A 17,374-nucleotide genomic window follows, 5' to 3' on the forward strand; every position below is an offset into this window, starting at 1 on the left:
ACTTATTTAGTGACTTTTTATATTACTATTATATTTCTATATGGTGTAATAATGTCAAGAACTGACATGTTACCATATTATTTATATGGACTTTGGACTGTGTTATGAGTCTTCAGTTTCCACATTTAATGTAACTGACACAATGTCTTTTGAACCAATCTTTAATAAAAACATGTATTAAAAAAAAAAACAAAAAAAGACGCATGCCCTGAAGCAAGTACGAGACGGAAGCTATTGGCTACTGGCTATTGAACTTCCGTTTTCTAGTCCCGTCCTATGTGTTGTACGTCACCGCGTTCTGGACGGTCGGAATTTGGTGTGACCGTGTGTATGCAAGACAGCTTGAGCGGAATTCCATCGGAAAAACCTTCCGAGTTTATTCCGACGGGAAAGCCGGCCGTTTGTACAGGGCATTAGGTTCCACAGTGAGAATAACACATTCTTTACTGCATATATATACACTGATTTTACTGTTGTGGGTTTAGTGACACTTTTTTAAGTAAGTATTGAGAGTTGATATTTAGGGAGTTGCATATTATGATTGTTTGTGTTGCTCATTGTGAAGCACCTCTCTATTGGATTCTGGCTGGGTGTGGTAGGACAGTTCTTGGTATTGATGTTGCTTGTGCCAGAGGAATGACATACGTAACCTCTCTGCTTTACAGATCAGTGTTTACTGATGTGATCATCGCACTCTGGAACATCTTGGTGTTGCTCAAGATTGCATTATGTAAATTTATATTTCTAGATTTTTTTTTTTTTTTTTCTGGTCTGATGACAAAGTGAGAAATCTCCCCAGCCAGGACGCATAAGTAAAAAAAATCATAGTGGTTTTAACTCTATACCACTCACAAAGTGTTTTGTCTGGAGTAATAATTCAACAATTTATCCGTGGAACCTTGTCTAGCATTGTGGCTCACTGGTTACACTTTTCTGTTTGCATTGCTACAGACAAAAAGAAGTCGCTCATTAATTTGAGTGACAGGCAGCATATAAACAAGGATCTCACTTATGCTACTATTCCAGTAATACGGAGCACCTATTAATAGTTGCTTTTATTGTCGTCGTCATGTTAAAGCACTTAAACAAATCAAGCTTGAACAATGCAGATTGCTTCTTTTTTAACAATCCAACAATAAAAGCCGTGTTTATTATTAATAATCATGAAATAGCTGCACAAGACAGACTTTTTCTTTTCTTCTGCCTGGGACTTGGGTTTAAAGTGGTTGTAAAGGCAAAACGTTTTATCTAAATGCATTCTTTGCATTAAGATGAAAAACCTTCTGTGTGTAGCAGCCCCCTAATACTTACCTGAGCCCCATATCTATCCAGCGATGTGCATGAGTGCCTCGCTTGTCCGGGACTCTCTGTCCTGATTGGCTGAGAGGCTGCATCAGAGCCATTGGCTCATGCTTCTGTCAATCAGGGGAGAGGGGGTGGGGCTGAACCGTGGCTCAGTATCTGAATGGACACACGGAGCTGCAGCTCGGCTTGGCTCAGGTGCCCCCATAGCAAGCTGCTTGCTGTGGGGGCGCTCAACAGGAGGGAGGGGCCAAGAGCATCGAAGAGGGACCCGAGAAGAGGAGGATTCAATCTGCTTTGTGCAAAAACATTTCACAGAGCAGGTAAGTATAACGTGTTTATTATTTTTATGGAAAAAAAGAGACTTTCGTATCACTTTAAAGGCAATGTTTTTTTTTTTTTTTTTTTTTTTTTTGACTCCACTCAAAATGAAACCCAAGGATGAGTTTACACAATCGTGATGAGGCTTCAGTGCACAGTGAAAAGCCTGAGTATGGATGTCTAGACTTCTGGCCCATACACACGTTCCGAAAATTGGACGACCGATCGATCGTTTTTTTTTTTGTTTTGTTTTGTTTTTTGTTTTTTTTGCATGTCGCATATTTGAAAATGGAGAGGTTACTAAAGTTTTGAAAATTCTCGTACAACAGAATAAAAAATTCGAAGTGATGTCATGTGTTGTAATGTATTTGTATTGTATTTTCGGACGACAGCTGTACTGATTAAACGAAAATTGTACGATCTGGTATCAAACAAGAAAAATTTTCATGCTTGTCCAATCAGGTAATATCGAATGAACTGTTGCGATTGGCTCTCGAAAGCTCTGTACTAACGATCCGATTATCGTACGATTTTCGGATCGTGTGTCGGGGCCATTAGGCTGTGCACATAAAACACATATAATCCACTGATTAAAACACAGCTAAATTTGCAAAAATACTCTTTTTATTGCAATTTGTGCATGTCACTCATCGATATTGCTCTTCTCCTCCGCTCTGCACGGGCTGGGTCGTGGGTGGGACTAAGCTTCAGCCGGTCACATGACATTGCTGCTTCTCATTCACAACCTCTGCTCCTAGTTGTGCAAAGCAGTGTGATAGTTTTCATGGGTATAAACCACATATGTTTATGCTGCACATTGAAATTATTGAAACATTTGTGATTCAAAATTTCTCACTGACACTGAAATCTCAAGTCTCTGTAGAATGAGGGATCATTCTGAACACCCCATCTGTCTACTGATTCAGATAAAGCAAGTCTGTACCTCCCAGTATGAGAGACCTGTGTGGTTCCTGCTGTCAGTGGAGAGTTCCTCTGCTGGTCGCTGTGCAGACTGACTGCCAGTGTGGGGACTGCGATACTAACTACATATCTGACAGCATGCTTGTGATATGAGGAGCTGCTATTACATGGAATGGAACAGAGCACTCTGTGCCAAGATACAGCTTTTTTTTTTTTTCTTTTCTTCTCAGAAACCTGTGCAGCCATGCCACACCATGGTGACATTGCTACACAGGATAGATAAGGCTGCTGATTGTTGACACCAGGTAAAAAGTCCAGATAATGAGCAAGATCAGGTACCCCCCCCCCCCCCCCAAATACTTGCCCAAGTCTGATCTCGATCCAGCAATGTGCACGAGAGCAGCTTCTCTCCCAGCTCTCTGCCTCCTCATTGGCACAGATGAAGAACGGGAGCGATTGGCTCCCACTGCTGTCAATCACAGCCAGTGAGGAGGGAGCGGGGCTCAGTAGCGAGCACACACGAAAGTCCCTATAACAAACAGGGACTGTTTGTACACTCAGCAGGGGGGAGGAGCATGGAGCGCTGGTGGGAGAACCGAGAAGAGGGCGATTGGCGTTGCTCTTTGCAAAACCATTACCCAGAGCAGGTCATTTTTATTTTGGTTTATCTTTTAATATCACTTTAAACAATTTATTTTAAATTCTGTATTTTTCTGTATTTTTTTTTTTCTCCAGCCTTTTGTTGAGGTTCACAGACGACACTTTTGATCCAGAGCTCGCTGCTACTATTGGTAAGTGATTTTCAGGCTGTATTACTTTTTGTAAAGGTACCTGTAGACAAGAAACATAGATTGGACTAATTAGAAAATCTACTGTGATCTCTATGATTAAACACATACACACCCCTTTCCTGAGACAATTGGCTCCAGACGTTTGTCAGCGCCTTTTTATTCAATTACTCACATTAACAGGATCGTTCTGCAAGCTGTCCATGTTCATGGGCCTGTTGGCCAACCCTGATGCTAAAAAACAGAAAATGACTCTGTATGTAATGAGCAAATATGATTTCCTTCCTAAACTTATTATTATTCAGGATTTATATAGCGCCAAAAGTTTACGCAGCACTTTACAACATGAGGGCAGACAGTACAGTTACAAAACAATTCAATACAGGAGGAATCAGAGGGCCCTGCTCATATTCTTCTTTATCACCCATTGAGGGACGCAGCTTAAAGGGGTGTTCCAGCCGTTTTTTTTTTTTTTTTTTTTTTTTTTAAAGTCAGCAGCTACAAACACTGTAGCTGCTGACTTTTAATAAGGACACTTACCTGTCCAGGCCGATCCGTCCATCGGATTGGCTGCCAGTGCCGCCATCCTGACTAAGGGAAACAGGCAGTGGAGCCTTGCGGCTTCACTGCCAGTTTCCTACTGCGCATGTGCGAGTCACGCGGCGCTTTGTGAATGGCCCCGTTATTTTCTGGGGGATACACATGTCCCAGAAGGCAACGGGGCCACTCGCCGAAGAGGAGGAAGCGCCGTGGAATAGGAAGAGGCAGATTAGGAATACTGCCTAGCAACAGGGGTTTCAGGTAAGTTAAAAAAAATGTTTTTTTCAAATAATATTGATGCACTTTTTTATTTTAGGGTGGCCCTCCACTTTAACCGCTTCAGCCCTGGAAGATTTTACCCCCTTCCTGACCAGAGCACTTTTTGCAATTCTGCACTGCATCGCTTTAACTGACAATTGCGAGGCAGTGTGACGTTACACCAAAACAAAATTGACATCCTTTTTTTCCCACAAATAGAGCTTTCTTTTGGTGGTATTTATTTTTTGTGCTATAAACAAAAAAAGAGAGACAATTTTGAAAAAAAAAGCAATATTTTTTTTTTTTTTTACATTTTGCTATAATAAACATCCCCAAAAAATATATAAAAAAACTAATTTTTTCCTCAGTTTAGGCCGATATATGTATTCTACATATTTTTGGTTAAAAAAATCGCAATAAGCGTATATTGATTGGTTTGCACAAAAGTTATAGCGTCTACAAAATAGGGGAAAGATTTATGGCAATTTTGTTAATTTTTTTTTTTTTTTTTCGTGACTGCCACATTATGGAGGACACATCGGACACTTTTGACACTATTTTGGGACCATTGTCATTTATACAGCGATCAGTGCTATAAAATGCACTGATTACTGTATAAATGACACTGGTAGGGAAGGGGTTAGACAGTAGGGGGCGATCAAGGGGTTAAGTGTGTCCTAGGGAGTGATTCTAAGGGGGGGGGGGAATGGGCTACCACTGACATGACAGGGATCACTGCTCCTGATGACAGGGAGCAGTAGATCCCTGTCATGTCACTAGGCAGAACAGGGAAATGCCTCCCTGTTCTGCCTCTCCGTGACACGATCGCGGGACACCGGCAGACACTAGCCCGGCCAATTAAAGGGCACGTCCGTTTGCCCACCGCTGCCATTGTGCTGACGTATATCGGCGTGCAGCAGTCAGCAAGTAGTTAAAGATAATTAAGGAACCCAATCTTTATACTGCTGCCTAGAGGAGCTATAGACACTAGACCAGTGTTTCTCGACTCCAGTCCTCAAGGCGCCCCAACAGGTGTTTTCAGGATTTCCCTCAGATGAAACGGCTGTGGTAATTACTAAGGCAGTGAAACTGATCAAATCGCCTGTGCAAAATAATGGTAGGCCTGAAAACATGACCTGTTGGGGAGCCTTGAGGACTGGAGTTGAGAAACACTGATATAGACACATAGAAAACTGAAAACCAATCAGATGTAGCCACTGTTCAAGTAGTTTGAATGTTGACAGGGCTGGCTGTCAAAGTACAATAGCCACAGCATTAGATTAATTCATATGCTCTGTATAGTGTAGATGAAGTGCAGTTGCTCTAGATCCGAGGATCTGAAATCTGCTGATTTCTATCATCCAATCACGTGCGAGCAAAAATGCTGTTTTTTATTTTCCTTGTATGTCCCCCTCAGATCTAGCGACTGCACTTCCAAGTGCACTTGTAGTGCACCTTGAATTTGCCTTTAGTAAATCAACCCCCAAGTGTTTTTACCAGTTGCACTTTTGTAAGCATCCAATTTTTATCCATTTTATTTGCTCAAATACATTTTTTGCGGTAATGCACTAGGTGCTTGCGCCTTCCTGTCTCCTTGTTTTTGCGTATTAAACCAAAGAGAGAGCTGCTCCATAAATAATAACACTTCTACAAATAGGGCTTTATTCTTCTTATCCAACTCTGCTTCCATCCATGAATAACACCTGATGGAAGTCCATGAAAGGACTTGTCTATTCATAATAAGTCACACATAGATCTGTTGTGTGATAGGTGCAGGGATTGTAAAAAAAATAACCACTTATTTGCAATACAAATAATATAACTGTTTTATTTTGTAGGTGTTGATTTTAAGGTGAAAACCATTTCAGTTGATGGTAATAAAGCAAAGTTGGCAATTTGGGTAAGTACAAAGAAAATGGTTCTCTATATGAAGTGTCAGTATTTTTTTTTTTTTTTTTTTTTTTTTGATACAGCAAGAACAATTCTAGAATCAGTAGGTTATAAAGGGAGCATAGCAGCGCTGACAAGTGCTGCAGTGATATAAAACCGATGGCGTTGCTTGCCACAAATCATTTTCAAGAAATCCAATCTCACCAGAACATTGTATGCTCAAAGTTTTATTATTCACAGTACAAGCAACATTTCAACGCACATGACCCCTAAATCAGGCAAATTGTGACAGTAGTGATGCCACACAGAGTCCATTATATGCAGACCAATCAAAGAGCCTCTACACGAAATACATGACTACTCCCATAGTAATACTTAAAGCAGAGTTCCACACTTCCGCTCATTTGTCTCTCCCCCCCCCCTGGTGCCACATTCGGCACCTTTTGGGGAGGAGGGGGGAGACCAGGACTCCTTTCCCCGGCCCAGTGGGAGAGCGCAGCGATGCCTCGTGCATGCTTTACTACCGGGTTCCCTTACCGGCAATGGCGTTGGCAGCACCCAACAGCTGATAGAAACATCAGCTGCGGTGCCGACATAGCTGGACTCCAGGACAGGTAAGTGTCCTATTATTTAAAGTCAGCAGCTGCTGGCTCTTAATTTTTGCAGGGGTGGGTAGACCTCTGCTTTAAAGTGGTGGTAAACCCCATTCGTGAAATCTGACATGGGCACATATATTTGTAGTGTTTACTTATCTCTCTATCTTTTTGCTTCTCCATTCCTCTGTTATCAGCATGATAACTTCTGACAAGTTTTCTGACACAGGAGATAAAAGCAGCTGGAAATTTGTGTCAGGGAGGGATAAGCTCCCTGCTAATTGATCTCTCAGTACAGCTCTGCAAGTTTCTTCATTTCTCTGCCTATGTGGAGGAGGAGGTGTGCCTTTCCTCTAATCAGCTCTTACACAGTGTATGGCAAGACTTCAGTCCCAGTGCTGAATGAGGAAACTAAATTTTAACACAATGTGTACTCTAAAGCAAGGGTCTCAAACTGGCAGCCCTCCAGCTGTTGTGAAACTACAAGTCCCATGAGGCATTGCAAGGCTGACAGTTACAAGCATAACTCCCTCGGGCAGAGGCATGATGGGACTTGTAGTCCTGCAAAAGCTGGAGGGCCACCAGTTTGAGACCCCTGTTCTAAAGAGTGCAGCAAGCAGAAGACAGCAGATATACCTGTAAAATTAAGTAGGGAGATTTCTCTTCTCTGTGTATCATCTGAGGCTGTTCACTGGGTATATGTGAGGGTTTATATGCACTGTAACAATTGCCTAAGCTAGTAAGTAAGCACCCTGAAATCTCCCCTTCGCATGGGCCAGGCGATATGGTTCCCAGGATATATATATATATATAAAGTTGTCAGATTGTAATAGTGTTTGTGCCATGGACAGCGGGAAGTTTATGGCTATCATGTGCTGTGTGCGCCATTGTCAAAACCAGATGGTATGAGAAAGAAAGGCCTCCAACCGGGCCATGCCCCCAAAGTGATTCGCCCCACCCCTCGGAGCCTAATCAAATTAAAGCAACTGGTTTTGATGATGGTTCGCATTGGATCTGGTGATGGTACACACATGAACTTCCTGCTGTCATTTTCAAGGTGCAAACGGTGCCAACACTGTTATGAGTTGCAAACTTCCACCTAATTTTTTGTATTCCTGTATGAGGCCTGAAACCCCAACCGTGTCTGCTGGCCCATTTGATAGGGGGATTCATGGTGTTTATTAACTGGATGAGTTATGCAGCTAATTATTATCTTTGCAGGAGTGGTTAAGCATCATGGGAGGGTCTGTGCCTGTATTTAAGGAGCACTATGTTGCACTACTGTCACTGCACACCTGATGAAGGGGCCGTGTGCTCTGAAACATTGCTTGTACTGTGATCAGCAATAAAGCTCCTTTCTGAGCATACAATCCCAATAAGGTTCAATTTGCTGACGAATTCTAGAATAGGACCCATTTTAAATGAAACCTGTATTTCGAGAAATCTGTGTACTGGCCATTTCAGAAAGATGCTAGGCACCAACTCCGTATGCTGGTTAGAGTTGTGACTTTCCTAGCTGCTTACTTGTTCTGGTTTTGGGAATTGTGAAACTTGAGACATAAATGTGCAAATGCTGATTTATTTGCTGTTTGTTAACTCTGTTTTGATATAGCATTTAAGCTACACAACTGTTCTATAAAAGATTTGTGAATAAACATCCACACTTAATGGTCAATTAGATTTATTGTATTTCTTCAGCTCCCCTACAGGTCACATAGTAACAATAATACTTGTATAGGTACCTTTTTTAGACCATGCCTTTTTAGAAGATTCATATTTCTGCCAAGGTTGTCACTATTGGGGCCTGTTTAGACCAGTGCAGTGTGTTGCAGTAACCATTGAAGCATTTCATTCATTTGCATTGGCGCGCCCAATGCATCTCTGATGTACATGAAAGAATTTTGCACGTCCAATTTCTGGTCTGTTTTGGTGCATCACAGTAAAAAGGATCATCTTAGAAATAAAGCAGACCTCTTGTACTACAGATCATTTAATCCAGATTTAATAAAGATATTTTTTAACTGTTTTATTCTGCTTTACCACACTTCACATTTGTTATCTTCACTTTTATATAAGAATGACTGTGTGTTGCCACAAAGCCTCAACCGCATTCCAACTTGCAAAATATCACTGGCACATTGAAAGCTTGATCTGATTGATGGCCATTTAGAGACAGCAAAGTATTCTGTCTCTATGTTGCCTAGGAAAGTATGCACCCTTTCTTTACTCCATAATCGAAGGAAATTATTTATGAAGGGATGTAGAGCTTTACATGAATTGTAAACCTTCCTACCTGCTCCTTGTGCTTTTCACCTGCATAAGATTTACATTGATTGTGTAAATTCATGCTGTCATTTATTGGCCTGTACGCAGAGTCTATAGCAGAGTAAATCATCACATTTCTGTGTTATAAATGTCTGTGTAGAAACATGTGGCATGGCGCTGCAGAGGTAAATGCTTGACCTCTGTCTGTAGTCTAAGGCCTCTTTCACATGGGTGATCTGTTGAGGTCTGCCTGTCAGTAGTTCAGGCAGACCTGATTGGAAGGTCCATGCATTTCTATTGACAGGTGTGTGTAAATGGACCTGTGTCCGGTTACACCTGCTTACCTCCAGGTCCGATCCAGTTCGCAAAAAAAAAAAAACGGAAAGGGATCGTTCTCTTCCATTTAGGCAGATCAGATTGCAGGGTAGTCAGGTGTAATCGCACAACGGAGTCCATTTTACTCCCAGCCACCCATAGAGCAGAGTGAGCTCTGTATGTCTCTGCACCGCAGAAACTGAGCGGACACAGATGTGTCATCCGCTCTCTGCTACAAGTTGTAATTGTTTCATAAAACATTTGTGATGCAGCAGAGAGAAATTTCTGGGGATGCATGTGACCTGAGACAAGAAGTTGCTTATCCCGCTGGTAAATAAGGACAAGATAGGTGAATTACTGCATGGACATAGGGGAATTGATCAACCTTGACACAACAAACTGCAGTTACAACATGTGAGTTCATCTTTACAAGGTAAGGCAAACAAACGGTATAGGGATTATAAGTACACTAATACCTAGTTAAACCAAAAAAAAAACACTTGAAAGTGTAAAATACCTTTTAAATTGATTGTGCAAATCGGAAACAATGTTTGTTGGCCCAACTTCTACAATGAACAGGAATGCAGGGGTTCCAGTAGAGGAGCTGTTGTCCAGCCTGAGCATGGGATCCAAAGGACACAGTGATAGGTCTACAGACTAACAAAGGGTCTTACAGGTTCCACAAAGTGCCTGAACTTCACACTACTTGTTACCTTTTTGTAGGCCAGATCAGTTTAACATGAACCTGATGTTTTGTCTTTTCTCCTTGAGCAAATATTTGACATCAAACAGCATTAGATAAATTTTCAGTGCAAAAGGGGAAAGGGAATATATGCCAAAGTACACATAACGTAAGTTTAATGGTATGTGAAAAGATATACTTTAGATTTCTATGAATTCCTTCTAAGGCCCATCTCTTAACATTTCCTAATCAACAGGTGGTCTTGGCTAGGTGTCGTATAAACTGAATGTATCTTCTTCCTGTATGCATTCATGAGTCATGAATATGTTTTAACATATTCATGAGTCATGAATATGTTTTAACATGGCTCCCAACTGTCCTTGATTTTGAGGGACTGTCCCTGATTTTGAGGGACTGTCCCTGATTTGGAGCAATGTCCCTCTTTCCTCCTCATTTGTGCCTTATTTTGGTCTGATCTATATAGTTGTATATAAAATGCACTATTTATCTTTCAAAAAAGTGTTTCCCAGAGCTAAACCTTTCATCGAAATTCTAAATTGCTGCATTTGTAAATGTCAAAAGTCCGTATAAAGGAATAATCGTGGTTAAAAAAAAAAGCACTTGTGGGTTAACTAAGCTTGTTTTTGTTTTTTTAGAATTCTGCTTTAAGGGGGCGTGGCAGGGGGTGTGTCCTATGCCTGCATACTTTGGCAAATAGTTGTGCCTCATTCCCATCTCAAAAAGTTGGGAGGTATGTTTTAAGGATCCAGGGCCCGTGTGCAGTTAAAGCGATTCTTTGCCCTGTATTAAAAAAATTAAGTCAATAGCTAAAAATGCTGTAGCTGCTAAGCGCTGTGCTCATCCAAACTGCTTCTTCAGCGGTCTTTGGGTTCCTGCAATGGCAAAATTTTTACTGTGGGAAGCTGACTTGGATTCTGTGCAGCTTCACAGTCCCCTTCCCACTGTGCAAGTGTGAGCTGCTCTTTGTGAATGGTCCCGCAGCCTTCTGTGTCCCAGAAGGATATGGAGGGGGGTGAACTTTTGGTGGATCGCCGCGGGTGATCCAACCGGAAGTGGGAGCAGGTGCCTGTCAAAAAGTGCCAATAGCAGAAGAGGAGTGGGTGGAGGGCATAAAGCGGAACTTCCTCTTTAGGGCAAAGGTCAGTGTTTGATCTATTTCTGATGTTAAAGTGGAAGTAAGCAGATTATCCCAGTTTGCATGTTTTATGTCAGTGGAGGGAGGACAAGAAGAGCAAGTACACTGGGTGGTGTCTAACACTTGTTCTCTGTTTTTATCTTACTCAATTTACAGAGAATCATTTGTTTAGTTTATTACTACATATATTTATTGTGAATAAAAAACAAATACGATATGTTGATGTACATGTGGGTAATGATGTTTACAAAATGGTAGTGTGCGCTTTACATTGCATAATAGTCACTGCACGGGTTCAGTTGCCTCTGCTCAGGAAGTATGAAAGACCTTATTGGGTAGAGGAAAAGCACTTATTCTGAATTTGCAAAGCCGTGCAAAATGCTGTGGGAATGCACAAATTCAGGTGCCTATGTACTCTGACCAACTGTGCAGGCACCATACGACTGCCAAATGATTTTTCCTGTTAACCACTGTTGTATGAACATGCTCATTTAGGTCTGTGGAACATGTAGGGGTTCTCACCCAGACTGTCTTGGGGTGGTAACCAACGTCATTCGTTCTGAAAAATCGTATTTCGGCCAATCAGTTTGTCTAATCAACAAAAGCTGTAACAATATCTTAAAGTTATTTTGTAAAGGCTCAAATTTTTTTTTTCTATTCAAATAGCAAATGTGATCTACTTATCTGCTCTGTGCAATGGAATTGCACAAAGTGGCCCCAATCCTCCTCCTTCTCGGGTCCCCCGGCACTCCTTTGCTGTTCCTCTTCTGTGTCTGCTCCCATTGCAATCCGTTTGCTATGGTAGCAGACGTGTACGCTCACTCCCTCCATAGAAACACACAGCATGCCTTGGGCCCGCCCCCACTCTATTGAGGGGGGAAGGGTTGGAGTGGATACTGGAAAGTTTTTTTACCTTAATGCAGTGGTTGACATTCTGCCTTTCTTTACCAAAGGGCAGGAAGAAATGCACCTCTTCATCTTAAAATACACCTGTCATGAGAAGAGTATGGGGGTTGCCATTGCTGGCATGTTTCCAGGTGTGATATATACCTGCTCCTCTCCCCACTGCTCACTTTTGGCTCTTCTGGCTGGTTTCACAGCATGCATCAGGATTGCAGGTATTCTACTTACTCAGTAGTGATAGATATCTGCAGCAGCCAAGCATTTGCTATGTGCAGTAGAAACCACCTTAAGACCAGGCCTGTTCTGACATTTTTTGCTTACATGTAAAAATCTTTTTCTAGCCAAAAAAAAAAAAAAAAGTTACTTAGAACCCCCAAACATTATATATTTTAGGCAGAACCATAGAAAAGAATATAGTGGGTTTTGCAATAAGATACTTTTTGCAAGTTAAAAATGACTTGTTTACATGCTGGGGAAACTGGAAGTGACCGAATACCCATCGCTTCCAGTTTCTAATACCATAGAGATGATTGGGGAAGATCCGGTTTCTGATCACCTCTAAGCTGGCAGAACTGCTAGCTTCAGTTCCAGGCTCTCTGGTGGGAAGGGAGAATCGGGAAAGGCACCAGAGGGTGGCAGGGGTGGGGTGGGGGCCTTTCTGCTCCCTGTAACAGCAATCTAGCGGCTAATGAGTCGCTAGGATTGCTTTTACATAAAAGCCCATTGTCGTCTGAAATGAAACAATACTGGGATGATGCCTGTCACTGCAGGCATCATCCTGGTATAACCACCCCTACCAAATGACATACATATACATTAAGTGGTCGGCAAGTTGTTAATGTAAATGTTCATCAATAGCCACAAGGAATATACATTCACTTTGTATACACCAAATGCCTTTGCAGAATTACATATTACCTTGTAATATTAGTGGTGACATCATCACTGTGCTACATAGTCTCAGAGAGCAGAGCTGTGGGTAGGACTCAGCAGGTCCACCCACTACAGGCTACCTAGAGAATGTTATGGAGAGGTGGTTACAAGACCGGTCACCCTGCATAAGGAGAGAGAACAATGGCTGTTCTACATTATACAGGAAACTCCTGAACAGAGGAGAACATATCATGCTTGATTACTGCACAGATTTAGAAGACCTACACAAAGGCCTCTAAGGTTACATGAGCTATGTGGAGAGCATGAAAAAGCCCCTGTGTCATTGGAGTAAAAACAAAGTCCGAGTTTGGCTAGGGAAGAGTTCGGAGGATGCCACTCATGATAACTAGGCAGCTAGCTTTTAGGGAATGAGAAGTCGGCAACAGCCTCAAGGTTTTTTTTTAAAAATGATTAGTTTCTCTAATTGTGTACTATTAAAGTTGCTCTAGTTGTACTTGTACTACAGGTTTGTTTGCTATGTTTATCTGATATGCACACCTCGTGCATCCCTCCCCCCAGGGCAGACTAACTTACAATTGGATAGTGTTTTCTGTACAACATAAACTTCAGGGAAAGCGCTTTGCTTGACTTGGCCTTCAAATCCTTTTAGAAACCTTAAACTTCCCTTGCTAATCTCACTGTACAGTAGTACATTCTGTACAGTGTGGTAAGATACATTTTCAAAATGTCTAATCATTTAACACTTTAGGGGTATAGAAATCCTAATTCTTCACTTTAACAAGGTTTTAAAGTATAGACAAGACATTTTGTGAACCTTGAATGTGCAATAAAGTATTTCTGTAGAGAAACGTTACACAGGTGTAGGACATGGACGTGAGTTACCACATTTTGCCCTTGTGTCTCTTTAGTGCAATGCATGAAAAGTCTTCATTCAGACAAAGGAGTTCATTTTATTTCCTGCATGCTTTTTGTTTTTATCTTGGGAGATGGGTATTGCTCAGAGGTTTGCCCTTCTGCCAAAATGTCTACAAGTTATGTCCTTGTCTTCTAATGGCCCTAACATCAAGCATGAGAAAATTGTGGTCAGGGTGCACACAAAGATGTAGCAGGAACAGCCCCAATCTAGTGGCTGATGGGGAGATTGAAATCTGTGGGTAACTAAAGGACACAGGGTTTTGTATGAAAAAGATATGGAAGATCTATAGGGGTTCTGACCGTTATGAATATTGCTGTGAAATGGTTGTAATTTCTCTGAAATTTCAGTGCACTTTTAGTAAAAGGAATGATTTTAGAGTAAAAAAAAAACACATTTATCAATCATGTTGACAGAATTATTGCAAGGTTACAGTCCAAACCGTAAATTTTCCTTTGCTCTAAAATCACAATGTGCCCTAATGAGACATAACCCTGACCAATAGCTATTCGGAGTGAAAATCTCTCTCATCTTTCATAATTAATGTTTAAATCTGTCTCGCAACTTTGCAAACTGTCACATATGGCTGCCCAGAAAAACTTGATAAAGGAGACGCAGCCTGACCTGCAACTAATTGGGGGAGATTTAATAAAACCGGTGCGCACAGAATCTGATGCAGCTGTTCATAGTAACCAGGCAGCTTCCAGGTTTTGCTAGCAAAGCATAATTGAACAAGCTGCAGTTAGAAGCTGATTGGTGCATAGCTGCACCAGATTCTGTGTGCACTGGTTTTAGTGAAGACCCCCCAAATTGTGTTGCTAATTTGCTTGACAAATGTTTCCCACTTTTTGTTTTCAAGAAGGCAGTTTTCTACTTTACTGTATTTTTGTTGGTGGATTTTATAGCTCCTTATTGCTCATCTTACTTTGACTTTTCATTGGTTGTACTGTCATGTTCGATGTAATAAATAGTGATGCTGCTTGTCCACTAGATGGTAGTATGGTACAATATATAAACACAGCTCACTTGTTAAAATGTTTTTTGAAGATATATAATTGACCTTTTTTATTTTGTTTTATAGGATACTGCTGGACAAGAACGTTTCCGAACCCTAACTCCTAGCTATTACAGGGGTGCACAAGGTGTTATATTAGGTAAAGAATGTGTGTGTTTTGTTTTTTTTTTTTTTTTTGTTTTTGTTTTATGATGGCACATTAAGAATTCTGCCTTAAATTGATTGTAAAGGATCGTTTTTTTTAAAATAGCAAACTTGTCATACGTACCTCCACTGTTCAGCTCGTTTTGCACAGTGTTGCCCCCGAACATCCTCTTCTGGCGTCCCTCGGCGGCTCCTCTCTGCATCAGATGACCCCCTAGGAGAATCGCTCTCCCGAGGGCGTTACCTTGTGGGCGCGCTTCCAAGTTCAGCATTTGCGTCCACAGAAATGGATGCCAGACTCGGCCCCACCCCTCAGCACCCATGTCATTGTATTTGATTGACAGCAACGGGAGCCAATGGCTGTGCTGCTATCAATCTATCCATTCAAAAGCCGGGACCCTGTGGAGAGGGGGACAGCACATCTCCGCCGAGGAGATGAAGGGGCTCAGGTAAGTAAAACTGGGGGGCCGGTGACTGCCAAGTGTTTTATTTTTTTTTTTTTTTTTTACCTTAATGCACAAGATGCATTAAGGTGAAAAAACATGAGGGTTTACAACCCCTTTAAAGTGAATATAAAGCAGAAACTTAAAAATAAAAAAATAAATATTGTACAATCCCTTAAATGCATGAAATTAGATTTAACTTGGAGCATGTGGATTGAAATACAGTGCTATTTGAGTAGTTCCCCTTCTCTCCTTTTTTTAATCTTACTTTTTTATGCTCCCCCTTTTTTTTTTTTTATGTCTGTTTTTTCTTTTTAGAGGTGCTCACAACTAGCCTGTCATCAGGCTGGTCGTTAGTACTTTGTGCCTGCCTCGCCAGGAGATGTTTAAGAATGGGATTGGATATTCTGGATTTAAAATAAGTATTATATTTATTTTGGTGCTTTTTAGCTCTGACATATTCTGTTCCCCTTGAGAGCATCAAATGATGGACAAGTAGTGTGTGTGTGTGTGTGTGTGTGTGTGTGTGTGTGTGTGTGTGTGTGTGTGTGTGTATTTATTAATATTGGCAGTATCTGTGCGTTATTGACAGCGTCCTGCATATCCTGAGTTTTGTTGGAGATACAACACATACTATATATACCACTAGTGAAGAACATGCCTTTTGTCATAAATCGATTCCTATAGGGGTGTTTAAGTTAATTGTAGAACAGCAAGTGATTAATTTTAGAAAGTGCTTTAATGCTGAGTAGATTTAACACCAAAGAGAATACAAAGAAAGGTATTTATGAAAAATCTATATAGGAAAAGCTTGGAGAGAAAAGAGTAGTCGTTGGTATATGAACGGATCTGTCTGCTGAGTTTGAAATACTTGGGACACAGTGGGAAAGTTGGGATCCTATAGGACAGGAATCTTCAAACTACGGCCCTCCAGCTGTTGCGGAACTACACATCCCATGAGGCATTGTAAAACTCTGACATTCACAGACGTGGCTAGGCATGATGGAAATTGTAGTTCCTGAACAACTGGAGGGCCATAGTTTGGTGAGCCCTGCTGTAGGATAACACGGCTTGCAAGAAATGATGCACTTGCACGTTTCAGTATTTTCTTTTTGTTCATATCTATTTAATTAGACACTGCTGCTTTTCCCATTTAGAGTCCTCACCCCCACCCCCCGAATAGAATAAGGAAAAGTTGCATGAAAAAGTTACATTATCCCTTCTCTCTATGTATATGGATGATGGCACTGTAGTTGTGTTGTTTTAAAAAATAAACTTCTAAGTAGCCTTTTTCATAATCAATATACAGCTGTCATGTTACCCAGCTCGTTCTCCATCCATCTGCAGGGAAAAATCAGCAGGGGAAGCTTCTGGTCCTCTGTCGGTCATATGTTAAAAAAACTAAAAAATAAAAATACACAATTAATACCAAATATTTTAAATCCTCATACAAATGTGTATTTGAACTAAAATCTTTATTTTTGTATCTAGGGGGAGGTTCTGCCAATCACAGCCTGTTTCATGACCCCCTCCAGCCTGTATCTATTGTTTTGTATAGTCTTAGAATTACAGGGAGGTGAAGCCTCCATCAATCGGCATGTAATATCCCACCCCCATTGTGTTTAGCTCTTTAGTGGACATGGAGGAGGCAGGGAGAGAGTGGGCTGTCATTTATCTGGAGTGTAGATGCCCACATGTGTGACTCTATAGTCACATGGGTTGCTCAGATAATAAAAAGGATGTAATGAACTGCTTAGAAGATGACTGAAACTGGAGCAAGCTTAGTAGATGCGGCAAAAGCTGGTCCACACAATCTTAGGCTGCAACAGGGACACAAGACGGGGTGGGGAGACAATGAACAGCAGGGCAACCAGGTTTTTTGCAGAATACAGAAAATGAATCTCATAGGTACTGAGTGCAATACAGCATGTACGGACCATTTTTAATGATGTGGGTTTAACGACACTTTAATCATTTCTATTCGATTTTTATTCCTTCTGGTGCCTCCATTAGGAGCTTTTGCCTTACTTC

The 17,374-nt window shown here is 41.2% G+C and overlaps 1 protein-coding gene across 1 annotated transcript in view; it reads left to right on the forward strand.

Annotated features, from left to right (window-relative positions):
* RAB18 (RAB18, member RAS oncogene family) overlaps nucleotides 1-17,374 on the forward strand; it is a 47,331-nt gene that overhangs the window by 17,399 nt on the left and 12,558 nt on the right. The window contains exons 2-4 of the mRNA XM_073629832.1: nucleotides 3,280-3,335; nucleotides 5,969-6,030; nucleotides 14,823-14,895. Coding sequence (XP_073485933.1) covers nucleotides 3,280-3,335; nucleotides 5,969-6,030; nucleotides 14,823-14,895 — 191 coding nt within the window. The remainder of the gene's footprint in view (nucleotides 1-3,279; nucleotides 3,336-5,968; nucleotides 6,031-14,822; nucleotides 14,896-17,374) is intronic.

The sequence above is a fragment of the Aquarana catesbeiana genome, linkage group LG05 (assembly GCF_042186555.1).
Source record: "Aquarana catesbeiana isolate 2022-GZ linkage group LG05, ASM4218655v1, whole genome shotgun sequence".
Classification (NCBI taxonomy): domain Eukaryota; kingdom Metazoa; phylum Chordata; class Amphibia; order Anura; family Ranidae; genus Aquarana; species Aquarana catesbeiana.